The sequence below is a fragment of the Abramis brama genome (genome assembly GCF_963993115.1).
Source record: "Abramis brama genome assembly, chromosome: 20".
In the NCBI taxonomy this organism is placed as follows: Eukaryota; Metazoa; Chordata; class Actinopteri; order Cypriniformes; family Leuciscidae; genus Abramis; species Abramis brama.
The window spans coordinates 25,576,444-25,593,077 of NC_139982.1; the positions used below are offsets into that span (position 1 = coordinate 25,576,444).

The following is a 16,634-nucleotide window of genomic DNA, read 5'->3' on the forward strand; positions in this document are numbered from 1 at the left end:
AATTTGCTAATGTTTCTATTTATTTCCCATAATAACACATTGTCTAATTCATCATCATCCTGTAGATGCTAAACTTATATCTTAAAGTGTTACAGTTGAAAAAATAAGTAAATCCACATTGTTTTTAATGGGGGGGGGGGGGGGGGGGGGGGTTGGGGGTGTCTTCCCCCATGTTACCCTATATATTCATATAATAACATGATTAAGTTTACAATTCAGACTTCAAAGAAAGCTATGAGAAAAGCATGTCAAAACATCTTAGAGAAACCACCAACGAAATACCATGATCTTTGAAGGAAAGATTTGAGGCAATGTCTAAGGGTGCACTGTGGTTCAGTACACTTGCTTTAAATGAGGCACTAAACCAGAGCACTTAACAGCCTCCTATAACAGACTCTTGAATCCAGGGAGCACAGATCACACGCTAGCTCTGAGTCTGGTCTCTCCCGTGCCCCGTTTCAGAATAGTCAAGTAGGGGAACACACTGTAAGGAACTGGTACCACACAGGCTTGCTAGCCACAGACTGTGAAGAGCAGTGGCTAAAGGAAGCTGATCTGAGTAAACGTCTCTGTTACACACACACACAGGTAATGCTACTTTACTGAGTAAATCTGCAGACAGGATCTTGTTGGTTTAAACCCAGTTTATGTTGTAATTTGCATAGGTTTGCTTTAAAAAGATTGAGAAAGCTTATGTGGCTTTAACTGTTTACAAAGAGCTCAGAGCCACATGGCCTGTCCTTGTGCTTTGCTCTTATCTCCCCCACATTTCAACATCCTCCTTTCTTCAGAACACAACACTAAATCTCACCTCATTTTCATGATAAAGTCATTGCTTTAATAATAGAAATCTATTAGACTCCGTACAACATTGCTCTTTTTGTCTGTTTGAGAAACCAAACCAGCTCAACGGATCGGTTTTTCTGATCAATATAAGATTGGGAGTGTGTTTGGGACACCTATTTGAAAAAGTTATTTTTGCAACTTACAAACTTCACCTTTACGACTCAACTTTTTATATTTGAGAGTGACAAATACGATAAAGGTGTATTTGTTTAAGGCATTTCAAAGGTCACAACATCCACTAAACACTATGTTCTGTTTGATAAACTCAGCTAAACAGCACTAAAATGTAAAAAGATATGATCTTTTTCTTCTAGTATACATTTTTTTTTTTTTTTTTTTACAAATTAATTTACATGACTTTTGACTGAAGTTTGTAATTACAGGGAATTATTATTTTTTATTTTCAATTTATTATTCTACTTGATAAAATATTATAGAGCTTGACAGTATGTATATAATATTGTATTACATACATAACATTTTTTTTTTTTTTTGGGGGGGGGGGGGGTATTATTAACAATATTATATACATACTGTCAAGCTCTCTATAATATTTATCAAGTAGAATAATACATTTAAAATAAAATAAAAATTAATTCCCTGTAATTACAAACTTCAGTCAAAAGTCATGTAAATTAATGATGACAAATGACAAGATAATGACAAAAAAAATACAAGTAACCATGAAGAACATTTAGTTATTGGGATTATGGAATTTAATTATATTAATTGTTTAATCATTTTATTACATTGCCATTCCTGTAAATAATACATTTAAAAATGAGCAGCTCTGTCATTATAGCAGACATATTAGGAATATCTTGGGAAGCCTTTGAATATTGGACAATGGAGGGGGGCCTTGAAGTCAAAAATGTTACTATAATGAGCTAAAAATACTGGTTAAGGATATAAATTTCTTGCACACTTACTCTGTCAGCAGTTTCTGGAGCTGTGAGTGGCCTTTCTTCTGTGCGACCCTGGCCGGCGTACGACCCTGTTTGTTGGGAAGTCGGAGAGCCTCTCTTCCTCCGGGTTGCTGGAGGAGAAAGAGTGCTACCTTGCGTAGTCCGCGCTTTGCAGCAAAGTGCAAAAGTGTGTCTTGTGGCCCAGGTTCTACAGGAGAGGAAAACAAAGTCCAACTCAATCTCCTTCCTTGTCCTTTAAACACCACACTATTATCTAATGCATATTTCTGATATTGCTGCTTCAAGAAAGCACCACACTCACTGCTTCATGGGGCCTTCAAAGCTTTAAGCCCCACCCCCTGCAACTTCAGAACCAATGAGAAGCTGGCAAAGCCCTCAAACAAGACCCACCCCCACAATTCCCTCGACCTCTGTCAACAGAATCTCCTGACAAACTTGTGCAAACATCATTTTAATAGATCATTTACAATAAGGGCAGAAAAACCCACCAGAGAGGGGTCCTGAGTGAAATAAGCAATCGCATTTGAAGGCGTTTATCATAAAGACAGATTACAGAGTGCTGTTTTAAAAAGTTCAGCAAGCTTGAATGAGGCTCTCTGTGAAATAACAGAAACAGAGGAAGGATTGTTCTTGCTGGTTAATGAGAGGCTGAGAATGAGACTGCCCTCGTTTAATCGGCCCACTGAGGATCCAACAACTAATTTGAAGCCCCAAGCACAAAAAAAAAAAAAAGAAAAAAAAAGAAGCTGTGGTAAAGTGTAATGTGGCACTGGAAAGAACAGCAGATCAGGATCACTTCACAGTCTGATTGGAGACACAAGAGTGGACATGACATTATTTTGAAAATACTGGTGTCAACTAACTTGTATCCTAGTTCTACGTTAATATTGTCGTCCCCATGACTCAAAAAACTGGCGTTATCATACTGTTTTTTTCAACTGTAGTATCATAACCATACACATGATATCTGCATGTTTTTGGAAATGAAAATGAAATGCAACAGGAGAAGTTTAACTTCCCTGTCTTAAAGAGAAATAATTTACTCACCCTCAAGTCATTCCAGACCTGTATGAACTGTATTTCTCTTGACTATCTTACACAGTGGAAACACTCTTTATATATAAAAAAAAAAAAAAGAAAAAAAAAAGATTTTTCTTTGTGATTTTCACAAATCAACAAGCAAGACCTTGCGTTGCTATGAGCACTAGGTACATTTACATGACAACAATGTACTAAAAACGGAAGAGTTTTTATTTTGCATTTATTTCCTGTACAGATGACAATGCTGTCAAAATGATCCTCCTTCACACGGATCCGCAAAATGACTAAAAACGCTGTATTCTGCTGCCAGGCCAGTAGTTGGCGATGTCACTGTGAAGAACCACTATGCACCTACAGACTAAACGTTATATGCATGCGCATGACATCACCGTTTTCACAAATTCGCGTTTTTGTAGTTTACACGGAGACGAGAACGGTCTCGTTTTCTAAAAATTGCACTTACTTTGAAACCAGTTTCCAAAACGCCTGAGACTGTGAAGCACTGTTAAAGTATATAGAATTCAAATTCCACTCAAAATTGAATGACCATAGAAAAATCATATATGCACCCTCATGTCGTTCCAAACCTGTTTGCATTTATTTCTTCTGCGGAACCCCAAAGATGATATTTTATAAAGTGTTTTTTGTACATACAATGAAAGTCAATGGAGTCCAGTGTTGTTTTGGTTTACCCTGACTTTCATTGTATAAAGAAAAGCATCTTGAATATCTTCTATTGTGTTCCACAGAAGAAAGAACATCATGCGGGTTTGGAACAACATGAACAATGCCAATGAATTGAGTGAATTATCCCTTTAAGGGAGAATCCAAGTCTCATTTTCCATAACTATCATCTAATATGTGCCATGCAACGTGTCCGAATACCAGCAAACTCCCAGTTGGTATCTTACACAGTGGAAACAGTCTTTATTAGCTTACTGGGTTTTTATGTTTTATATAACATGCTTAATTTCACTTAAGGAAGACTGCTGGCAGTGCATGCCCACTGATGCACTGGGCAAGATGCCCATGGGTAGCTCTGGTTTCAGGGCCGGTCCAGGTGCCCAGCGCCAGCTGCAACAAATGAGCTTGGGGAGTCATTACACAGCTCGCCGTCTCCCTCAACAGACAGGTCAACTCCAGGAATTCGTTTAATACGGCATATGACCATCGAGAAAACAAGATCTAAAGAAAACGCTAAAACTAATGTCCACAGCAATATGCAAGAAATACAAAATGTTGCCAACACATAAACTCAGCTATTGTCTTCTCCCTTTTTGCTCAGTGAGCTAAACTTTGCATGAATATGTGCTTGAGCTTTCAGATGTTTTATTGAATGAGTTATTTAAGACCAAGGCTGTTTATAAGAGATAAGCTTGTGCTTATTATGACATAACAGAGCCTGTTTAGCCTTTGTTGGCCCTTATCTCCAGCTGCCTACTGTCCAGGTCTCACCACGCCCACACTAACACCTCCTACATGGAACCAGACTGTGCCTAATTTAGAGGACAAGCTGGAGTCACATGAGAGCCGGGAATCTGCTGTCGCGTCAGCTGCCCTGACGAATGATTCCTCGCTGTGCAATTGTTTGTATCCACGCATCGGCCGGATTCACACACTCATTCAAGCACACTTAATATACACAGGCTCATATTTCTGCCCAGTGGATCATCGCTAAGGAGAATACGTGGCCATGCACAAAAACTTCCACCATATCTGGACAGGGAACAGTGGCTTCCTAAGGCGTTTGGTAGTTTATGACTGCATCAGCTTTAACCATTCGGCTGATATCTTTTCAATCTTTTGTTTGTTCAGGTTGATTATCATAATCATACAGAAAGTTTATTTTCATTTCCCCTTTTAGTTCCTGTATGGTTGACAGCCAGTGACACAAACAAACCGCTCAAAAGGTTCAGGTTGATAATCTTTCACCAAGGCTGCATTTTTTTAATCATAAACATAGTAAAAACCATGGTTAAATTTTATTTGAATGGTCCACTTTAGACATTCGACTAACTAGAAGTAACTTTGCATGTCAAATAACTCTCAGAGTAATAGTAGGCTGTTGTAGACTGTTAGGTTCGGGTTAGTAGAATAAGCTGACGTAGTTGCAAAGTTACTTATAGTCAGTTGAATGTTTGTAGGGGGAGCATCACAATGAAGTGTTAGCCGATATTAAGCAGAAAGTCTACTAATACTCTAATGAGAGTTAGTTGACATGTAGTTGTTACTTATAGTCTGTAGGGGGAGCAGCATAAAAAAAGAGCAATAATTTTGTGAAATATTATTACAATTTAAAAAAAATGTTTCTATTGTGATTGCAAAAGCTACCATTACTTCAGTTTTCAATGTCACATGATCAGAAATCATTCTATTATGCTGATTTTATGCTCAAGAAAAATGTGGTACTTTTCCAGATTTTTTTGATAAATCGATTTTTTAAAATAATTTAATAAATTCTTTACTCACTTGATTATTTTAATGCATCCCTGCATCTGAATATAAGTATTAAATTCGGAAGAAAGAAAAATCCCACTGATCCCCAACTTTTGAACACTGTGTATATAATCAGAGACTGTGATGCACAATGTTTGCTTGTGTGTAGGTTAGTAACAGTTGGATTTTAAGTCAGTGGAACCATGGGCCAGTTCTTTGAGAGGTTTGCAGATCCACTGGCCGAATACCATTCACAAATTATGTGTACCAGAGAGCAGGAAGAACAGAGGAAGCTCATTTAACAAGAACTTTTCTGCCAAATCCACATGAAACACAAATCTAAGTCAGTGACAACCGGAGTTCCTGCCATTTATCACATGCATCTTCTGTCAGCCCCGAAATGAGTCCACAGCCTGACTTAATAGGCTGTGTAAATGCTCTGTGCCAAAAAGAGCACTTTATTAGGGCGGGAATGTTTGCTTTTAGATTATCTGACTTAGCGTTCCTGACTTGATATGAGTACAAGTAGGAGGAAAATAAGGCTAAAATGGACTAACATTCTAAACCAACCAACCAATAAACAAATAAATAAATAAAACTGGTTCATGGCTGTACTGAAGGCCTTCCGTGAAGGCACAGTGCCCATGGTCTAAGCATAGCAACTTACACTATACAGAGTTTAACAACATGTTATGTAATAATGTAAATTATGTCAAAGAAAAAACACTATTCTAGCTGCCTCCTTGCTAAAAAAAAAAAAGAAGTATTTTCCAACCTCTCACTGGTTGCAAAAGCAGTTCAAGTCATTAGGTTTCGTGTTTCAGAAGGGAACATAGTGAGCATTGATGCTCCCTGATTTTCACAGTGCATTGTGGGACTTTTTAGGAAGCGAATGTTTCAGTGCACTGGAAGGATTTTGCAACTGAGACAGCCCTTAAAATGGCTGATTTACTGATCAGTGTCCTAATTACTGAACTAGGGAGCTGATTGAAACAGTTTAAGGCAGCATGCATCCCATGCAGAGAAGACAATCCCAGAATGCAATGTGAATAGCTTGGTGAGAAAATTAAACCAGGACAGCAAAAGAGTTGAGAAAATAGTTGATTTTAAATAAACTTGTATTGCATTCAATGTCGAAAAGCAATGATAAGCTTTGCAACATGCCTATCTCTATTGGAATCAATTGTGAGTCGAGTCTTCCATGCCATATATGTGCTGCTAACTATACGCAGAGCATATCAAAACAATGACCAATAGTGGTTTCATGACAGTTAGGACGCTGCCTCCAGCTCTCTATGTTTTACTCACCGATTTCCAAGCCTGTGCAAGTGCCCGTGTCCAAGTCTGTGCCCAGCACGCTCCAGCCTACCGGTAGAGGCAGATGTCTAAGAGCAAGAGCCAGAGTATCATCCAACCTTTCACACTCCTTCAGGGGGATCTGACACTCGTCCAGAAGTAACGCTCCCTCAGTCTTTCCAGCCGCGTTCACCAGGAACTGGGCCATGTCCAGCGCGAGGTCCTGCACAAACTGGAAGCGTTCCTCAGCCACAGGGTCCACTGAGCCCCCAGGTCTGGCCTGGCACAGCGTGACCCGCACGGTTTCGCTGCGATCATGAGCTGTTGTGAGAGAAAAAGACCAACATTAAATAGAAATATATTATACAGGTTAAACTTAATTTGAATAGTAAAACTTGGTTGTAAGTGATGGGATGGATGAATGGATGGATGGAAGTGATGGGATGGATGGGATGTATGGATGGAAGTGATGGGATGGATGGGATGAATGGATGGATGGAAGTGATGGGATGGATGGGATGGATGGGATGAATGGATGGAAGTGATGGGATGGATGGAGAATTAGGGAGCAATACAAGCCGGATTTGAACTTGTGTTGCTAGAACGAGCTCTATGACTCAATGACACTGCTAGGCCACAACTCAAACTGTGACGCACTTTTAAAATATATGAAAATTTTAATTCCAGTTAAAATATTCTTGGTGCAGTTTACAGACTATGAAAAATATTTATACCACCCACTAACATCTCCATGACTTTGTCAACAATAAATCAATTATGACTAAACTAACTCCTGACAAAATTCAAACAGCTATTTGTCTTGTATCAGACAGGGAGGTCTCCTGTAAATCATCTTCAGACTGATTTAAAAAAAGAGATCTTGCTTAATATTTTGGCAGCCACATATCAACAGACGAAAAGGAGACTAAGTGCCTATGGTTGAGCGGAGATGGATATAATTACTGAGAAATGTTCCTGCATTAACACTGCTCATTTCCATTTCCAAGAGGGAAACAGTCAGAGGTGACATACTATAAAAGCAACATTCATAAACAATTAAAACTTCACTATGAAGGCTGCCAGGAGGCCTGTCTTGTTTCACGACAGTTATGAGATGTCACTGTAACAACACACATCGCAAGGGCAGTGTTTATGTGCGAGCGTCATTTCTGTCACTGCCAAAAAAACCCTGTTCACACTCACCAGCACCACATTTGTTTGACCAAAACATCTCAGTGGGACATCCATCTGGGTTCAAAGCATTTGAGCCATTTTTGCCGATAAAGATCTCTTAGCAGTCAAATGTTTGGAATCAACCAAAATTATGGACCTCCAGCAGAGAGAGAGGGTTGAAAGTGTATCCTGGCAGACCAACTCCAGTGCACCTGAAGCGGACGATAGTAGGGCCATTCTTCATGCACTCTTAATGCATTGCTGAAAAGCTTTCAAGTGCTCAGACGGAGTAGTGATTACAAAACTGGTGCCAAACGTCTGCGCTGGATTCCATGACACTATATCTACTGCGACCCTCTGTGGAACTACTTGGGAGCCGTGGTTGAAATGCATTCCCTTTTGACTTTCAATCCTGGCTAAATTACATGCTATGGAGGGCTATTGTGTTTTTATTTCTTTTAACAATGAGATAAGATCGTAATGCTACCAGTTCCCCGAAAAGTAAAAACGTCTCAATGTAATTGGTTACAAGATAATTCAGTCATCAGTTAATTACAATAAAGGATTCTGCCTATTAATGGATGGTTGTGGTGGGTGGTTGCTAGAAAGATGCTTACTGGTTCCTATATATGACCAGCATCCCTAATTTCTTATTTTTCATAAAATCAAAATAAAAAGGACAAACAAAAATATACATACAGTACACTACAAAGAGGGTGAAAAAGAGTTATATGTCTGAATTATTCAGGCCATATTAATAAAACATTAGGCAAAAAGTACCAAGATGACCTATTACTTCCAGCGAGATTCTAAAGTGCGCATACTGTGGGCATTTTGCTATCCCATGAGGCCACTGGAGAAGATTTGTGAACGACAGTGAAGTGACGCAACTGACGCTGGTATGTCACATGACAATGACAACATGATGAATGAGGTCTGTTCGGATTGCAATCATACTTACACATTTATACTATATAGATCGTACATTTTAACTGTCGCAAAGTAATTATTCATTCAAAAGAAGTGCCTACTACTTTTATGAGAGTATGCGATTTTGGATGCAGCCAATATTTGGTAAACTATAAATATCTGGAGTTACATAATCCAATAATTCCAGTTCTGTTTAGCAGTTCCCTCCATCAAATTGATGTCTATTTTCATACCAAAAAAAAAAAAAGTGTGTATATGTTAATAGATCCTTGTTATATTTTCTCCCACCTCTTTCGACATATTCCTACATTACGCAAGAATGTATCAGCTCATTAATAGCTACTACTTGTTTATATACACACTACATGAATCTTCAGAAGCAGCACTGGGATATTTAGATCAGCTCAAGCATGTGCTCGTTGCAGGTCACCCTGTGGTAACTGGGACAATTTTGAGGGTGAATAATTGGACAAGGCAACAACGTGCCCAGCAAAGCTTGGACCATGTCCGGCATGACTGGAATGTAAATGAGTCAATCTCAGCAGGTAATGGGCGTCTGATCCCGGGGAAGAAGCTAACAATCATTAAGCATTGATAAAATATTGTACGTAGACACGGAGTGAATGTGGAATGTGTTTTGTGAGCATTGGTGCTGTGAACACTAACCTGGGCACACGGCTTGCAGCGTGACATGGCTGATTTTTGAAGTGCTGGAGATGTGCCTCTGGGTGGTGCCGGCGAATAGCAGGTAAAACTCTACATCATCTTCATCCTCGACACACTCTTCCTCACAGAGCTGGACCGTCAACAGACACTCGCCCTGAATAAGAGAGAGAAAACAGATTATATACAGCATTTTAAGCATTATTCTGAAATATTGAAAGGAATTTAGCTCTATCAGTAACTATTAGACTGAAAAACAATCCAATTGTTTCAAAGAAAAAAGTGCATTTTAAATTGACAAACAAAGACTAAAATGCAAGTTCTTCTCATGTTCTCTTAAAAGGATAAAGCAGTGCTGAGTTTTTAATCGCCTGTGGGTGCAGAAAATTACATACTGTAACACATTGCATCAACTCCTATTATCATCATTAGACGATCCTCAAACAACAGGGAAGAATCAACACCTGTCCATTAAGAGAGACGCGTTTCATTACAAAGTGAGCGGGGGCAGAGCGGCAGCCTATATACATATCAACAAATGCGGGGAGAAAAAAAACAGTCATCAGCCTTTCCCCACCCTCATAATTATAGCTTTACTGTTAAAAGTTCAGCATGCGTTGTGGGTGTGTGTGTAAGACACCTTTTTTTCTCTTTAGATATTTCACACCTAATATATGGTATTGACAACCTTTTCAAGTTCTTTCAATAGCTATATTTGCCCCGCATAGACAGTAGGTCATGTTATTAAATCTCATTTTTGGTTGGAAGGTGCATGAACCAAACCAAACCAAACCAAAACAAACCAAACCACAAAACAAACCAAACCAAAACACAAAACAAAACCACACAAAACAAAACAAAGAACAAAACTTCTAATATCACTTAAATGCAGCCATTTATTTAATTTTAGTTATCGCCAGAATGTTCATTATTTATTTACAAATAATATAAATTATATAAAATGTTATGTTGCAAAATAATTTCGTAAAAATAAAGAAACAGACAAAAGAGAGGGAAAAAGGACCAAAACAAAAGTGTTCATTTGGGCTGGAATATCACTCCCAGTCTGTCTAGATTTAACTTTATTAGTAGTTCATAATACAGTCAACCTGACACTTGATATCAGCAACAAATTGCCAGGCATGACAAGAAAGTCTACCCTCTGTCTTAATATATCTTCCCTTATTTATTGGATGTGTGTGAATGAGAATATGAGAGTGAGAGCGAAAGGAGGAGCTACCATAAGATAAAAAAATAATGAGAGAGAGAGAGAGAGAGAGAGAGAGAGAGAGAGAGAGAGAGAGAGAGAGAGAGAGAGAGAGAGAGAGAGAGAGAGAGAGAGAGAGAGAGACATGATGAGTTTGACAGGTCTGTCAAAGCAGAATGATTGTTTACACAATCTAAAACCAAAGTAACAAGCTAGCATTCCCACACTGCATTTACCTAGTGTAGCTACTATGCTAGGCCGCAAAGTTTTGTCTGACACACAGAACCTTTAGAGCGTGACGCAAGCAGCGGGACATCCTAGCGAGAGATGTTTTCATTGGCCAGGCTGCAAAAGCCACATGGTGCCCTTGCCAAATGCCAGTCAGCTGCTTTTTTTGGCCGACGATGATCACAGCCATGGAGTAAATCGGAGACACGGCTGAATCCTTTTTGTGAGATTAACTCCTATGCATTCTAAGTCTGCAAAATCGCAGCCGATATGTCTATAGTTAAAAAGTACACAAAGAATTTTAGTTTTGGATTTGTTTGTGATAAGCAATTATCAATATTGACTAACGTTAACAAAATTCTAAAATTGTTAATACACACCTAATGTCCTATTACTGATGCTGTGGTAACTAGAGAAGCAGGTGAAGATGTAAAGCAAGGCTAGACATTAAGACCACAAATTATATTACAATAACTCTTGAATCAGTGCAACCAAACTTGCATCCCTATTGGTTGCATTCCAGGGTGTGGGAAGGGCTTTTTATGGTCAGGTCATATGACTGACTTGCATGAGAACCAGTTTTAGTGACCCTTTGATCTGAGCGACACGTTTAAGGTGTAGGAATCTGACCGCACTTTGTTTATGACGCATACATGGTGCTCTAGAAATATGCTACTGATGGAAGCTACCTACATATTAGAAACCAGAAACATTCTTTGGTTGTAAATATCTTTTATTTTTAATGCTTACATGTACAAGTCAGTAACAGGCCACTTTTAGACCATGGAGGCCCAATATGGATAGCAGGTGCTGGACCAGGAAAAGTGCCAAAGGCGAGAGCATAAACAAATGAAACAAAGACCACCCTGGTGACTGTGTCAACTGTGTCCATAAGACATGGAGATTCAGATTTGATGACACCGGTCTTTGTGTGATCCTTTATCTTTGTGTTTACTTGATCTCTTAACAAGTACACAAACACAGAATTTTGGTTTTAGAGATTCATGGATGTTTTTTTTAAATCCTTCAAATCATCAATGCTGCATGCAGCCCTGGAGATATTTTAAGACTGAAGCGTGTTAATCCTTGGTAGATTTCCTAAGCAAAACATCAAATTTTCCCCAGAATCTTTTAGCTGAGCTGACTATCGGATCAGTCTTTTCAGGAAGCATTTCTGGCACCTGGCTCATGGGGGTTCTCAAAATACTTTTGATACTTCGGTTGTTCGTTGGTCTATTTCAGGATCTCGCAAGTCAATGTGCCAAAGGAGGAGAGCCTGGCCTTTTCGCCCTGTGCTTAAAACAACACTTGGTAAGCTGCTTCGTCTGAGAGAACTGTGGGAGTGAGAGACCACCGTGTATCTTTTAGCTACTTGCATTTAGCTCAAATTTAGCAGAACAAGTTTAGACCAAGACTTAGTGCAAAAGCAAACTTCAAAGTGCAGCTTACGTTTCATGACATGTCTTTGCTTCTTTGGAAACCCAAAACCACCATTGCTCTGTTTATAATTAAGGAGAGCAAATTAGCCTGGGTCATATGTTGAACAGAGAACGCTCCTTCACATTAGCTTCTACAACAGCCATGAAAGTAGTGGTCCCCTACATCTGCTAACTTATAATCAAAAAGCTCTGACCTTCTTCAAGACACTGTTATCGAAAACTTAGAAAGTTTCTGAAGAAAATCGCTATAAAATAAGGCTAGCTTTTGTTTGTTCGGTTATGCTAGGTATTGTTCGGTTATTTGTCAGCTAGGTCATGTAACTAAAACTTAGAAGCTTGTCAATAAAAATTTACTTGAAAATTAATCTAGCTTTAGTTTGTCTTTATAGCCCTCAAGTAGATATAACTTAAAAACTTGCCAGTACAAATCATCTTGAAAATTAATCTAGCTTTTATAGCCAAGTCATGTAGCAACAACTTAGAAACCTTCCAGAAAGAAATTGCTACAAAATGAGCTAGCTAAGGAGTAGAGCTATAACCAGAGCAAACCATTGGACTTACAGTAGACTTACAAAGAATTACAGTAGATGCTGTAATTAGAATTTTTAATAATCAGGGCTTAACATTAAAAAATAATTCTCATCAGCCACTGTGACTAGTGGTTTTCCAAAGTTACTAGCCACCCATCACTAGCAATTTCACAATTTTTTTTTTCTCTAATTTTATCTTAATTTGGCAGCAGGTATATTTAGGCTGCTGTCACTTTAAAACCTGATGCACGGATCCATTATACTGTTACACATGATTTTTCTTTCTCAACTTTTTACGTTCACTTAAAACACAACTGACTGTTTAAGTGAATACTCGCCAAGACCAGTATTTTGACATTATTTTGTGTGTATTTGACTTAAGTGCAATAAGAAAAAGAACTCAGTTTAGTACTGAGAGGCGGCTTTATGTGCCCGCACTTGGTTTCGTGTATATATTTTGCAGAAAATTAGTATTTCAAAAAGAGTTTCAGATATTTCAGTATCGATATCGAAAAATCTATACTTTTGACAACACTACATCGCACTTAGTTTATTTTTTCACATCCCTTTATAGAAGACTACAATTGAAAAATGTATGTATTATATATAAAATTCTGCCAAAGTGGCTAGTAGGAGTGACTGCGTTACACGCCACTGCTGAAATCCACCAGCATTTGGCAGGTGTTAATGTCAAACCCTGATAATAATGTACATTTGAGAGGAATAAAAATGTGTGCAGAAAAGAATGAGAAAAAGTGGGGAGGCAGAGATTAAATGCCATTTCCCCTACACAATCATTTCCTTACACTGAAATTGAACAGTAATTGATCTATCTACAGTTTTGTTTTCATTTGATCTCATTTTCCAGCTTAAAATCTACATTAAAATAAGAAACAGAGGACGTCTGTGACTTCCGTGAGTTAATCAAGACGTCCTGAGAAGAAACAGTACAATGCTTCATCAAGCCAGCCACCTGCAACTGCTAAGCATGGAAAGACCACATGTGCAGCTTTAACCACACACATACTAATGCACACAAACACAGCAAATGCACGAGACACAGCTGTGTGCTTCAGATACAGTAGTATCTGTGACGTGGTTTATAGTTCATGACAAAGGATGTTTAAGAGAACTGTACTGTTACATAAAAAAAAAAGACAATATAAAAAAAAGTTCTAAAGAAAAAAGTAAGATTTTTTTTACATTCAAACCATTGACAAAGGAAAATGCTAAATATTTTCATTGCCTATGGGGAAAAGCTTATCTAAATATTGCACACAAAAAAAAAAAAAAAAGTCATTGAGTTTGTCTGTTATAGCTGGAGAACTTTCATTTGGCAGGTGTGCCAATTTTAGACCCTGTGTGCCCGTTTAATTATATAACCAATCAACAAAGTCACATCCATGGCAGGATGTTGACATTACCATGAACGCACAACAACTAGAGTAATCTACAAGGCCTAATTTGTTCAAGTAGTGCGGTTTGTTGTGGTGAACTGATCCGGTCCTCACCATTGAACTGAAAGCATTGTGGTGTCTTCAGTCAGACATCCTGCTGACATGTGGGTTTCTTTATGGCTTAAGCAAATCTAATTAAAAAAGGTCAGCACAAAAAAAAAAAAAAAAAAACATAATTACCCAGCACCCTTTCCCCTGATCAAGACCAAAATACGCTGATTCAGCCCAACGGGAAGAATGTGAGCAGGCCTTGGAGCAACAAGTTCACATTAGAAGTTTCAATCAACTAGGGACTAGGACAGGATGGTATACTTGTCACAAAACAACCAAAAAAGATGTATATAAAGTAGATGTAACCTCTCAAAGAGGGTTTTAGCATGAAAAGTGCGGTACTGAATGAAACAAACAAATATTGCAATACTTACATATAACGGGGCTTGCTGTGGATTCAGTTTCATGGCACTGGCCACTGTGGAAATAGAAGAAGTGAGAGAGTTAGCAACAAGGCATTTCTGAAAGTGCGGGATGTTCAATTACCATCCACAATGATCTTTGTATTTCACTGATCATGTGCACGAACAAACTACCCTTTTAGCATCAGGCTGCATGACCCAGATCACCTGGGGCTTTTAACAGAAAAAAACAGTGACCGTAATAACTATTAGGAGCACATTAGCTAGCCTACATTCATAATGGTCACCCCCTTCCGGGTCCTTCCATAAAAAACCTTCAGTAAAAATTTAACTGCAGCTAATGAATAACAGGAAATCCATTATTTGCATCTGTTTTCAAGACTCAACAATTGGAATAGCCTGAGGCGTGGCAACGTTCACGGATCACATACATGCGTCTATAAGGCCTAGCAAAAAAAAAAACAATCAAATCTTTGTGGTATATAGTACATTGTTGTGGAATTTTGAGGATTTAAATATGTCGCAAAGGTTTTGTTATCTTGGTGACTAACATAGATGATTCATTGCAAATTCAAGAATGGCTAGAGATTAAAAGTATCAAAAAGAATGGGTTGAAAATGATGAATCAGAAATGCTTTGTACTGCACAGGATGTCATTGTTTTCTATAAAGAAATTCAGAGAGAGGAATTTCTTGCTCACTATGCATGTCACGGTTAGGGAATTTTCCCATCCGTTAATTTCCCACCCGTTCTTATCGATTACACCGGGAAGAAAAGAGGTTCAGATGCCAGCATATGCATGCCACATAGAGGAATCTTGCGGCTGGCCGCGAAGCACATTGCCCACCTGCAAGCTGCAAGAGGGTGTTACGCTTCACCCAGGCATGAGAGGCAAAACCTCAGCCCTTAACCCACAACGCACTGCAAACCCAACCACCATCACACAGAGCTTCAGACAACACCCAAATCTCAGCTGATTCAAGAAAGATAAAAAAAAACACATTAGCCAACACAATAAGACAAATCGTCTCTTTTTAATGGGACGGCTAGAAGCAGCCCCTAAAACACAAGGCTGGGAAACAAATGACATTGGAGTGTTAACACCGCCCCCACCTTCTGCTCACTAAGAATGATAAACCGCCCCCAGCTATTGTTCTGTTATCTGCCCCGGGTGAGGTATTACCCTTTTAGAGGTCCTTGTGGTTATCTGAGGCCCTACTCATAAGCTGGACACACAGGAACAACACCCTCCCATACACGGACATGTACAAGCACACACACTACCCAACATGCCTGTGACAAAAGTTCTGTTCCAAAACCAAGTGATCGGTCTTGCTGCCAACAAAGGTAGCTGCTAACATTAGCATGTTGCTAAAGTAACATTTACATCACATTTTACATTTGGCAGACTCTTTTATCCAAAGCGAATTACATTGCATTTTTTAAATTCTTATAAGTTCTTGCTTTCCCTGGGAACCGAACCCATGACCTTGGCGTTGCAAGCGCCAAACGATCTACTGTTTAAGCTACAGGACTACAGTAACAACAATGAGATACTGTGAGCATAATTCTCATCACACACACAAAGTAAAAGTCCATTTTACACAACACATGTAATAAGTATATTTATCACAATGCATTCTGGGACTATGTTTTCTGTGAAGGATACATGTGATGCTATCTACAACAAGTGAACTAAAAAGAAATGTCCTAGCACAATTAAAGTTGCCTACCTTATGGAACGGTCTTCATGTCGGGAATATGGTTATGATGCATTAAAATGCTTTCTCTGTAGGCTCACAAGGTTTAGAACAGTGCAATGAATTTCACTTCTCCTTAAAAAGCAGAAACCTGGCTTAAACCCACTAACAAAATAAAAGTACTTTTTTGAGCTGCTTTAAAGATTACAACATAACAGTGGCATCGTCATGAATCTTTCATGGATAAAGCAATCTCAGAATGAAATGTAATAATCTTGCTAAAAATGTACATCCAACATTGCGGAAAAAGTCGAAGGAAGCAGTTTATCAATAATCTGTTCATTCAGTA

At 38.7% G+C, this 16,634-nt stretch overlaps 1 protein-coding gene across 6 annotated transcripts in view; it reads right to left on the bottom strand.

Annotated features, from left to right (window-relative positions):
- Positions 1-16,634, bottom strand: part of LOC311070977 (A-kinase anchoring protein 13) — a 90,506-nt gene that overhangs the window by 55,604 nt on the left and 18,268 nt on the right. For 5 of the 6 annotated variants that reach the window (XM_084095184.1, XM_084095187.1, XM_084095186.1 and 2 more), the window contains exons 2-5: positions 14,598-14,641; positions 9,315-9,468; positions 6,558-6,866; positions 1,776-1,959 (exon numbers count right to left, since the gene is read on the bottom strand). In XM_084095184.1, coding sequence (XP_083951310.1) covers positions 1,776-1,959; positions 6,558-6,866; positions 9,315-9,468; positions 14,598-14,630 — 680 coding nt within the window. In that variant the 5' untranslated portion in view covers positions 14,631-14,641. Of the gene's footprint in view, positions 1-1,775; positions 1,960-6,557; positions 6,867-9,314; positions 9,469-14,597; positions 14,642-16,318; positions 16,422-16,634 lie in introns of those variants that run through there. The other variant, XM_084095183.1, reaches the window with a different exon arrangement.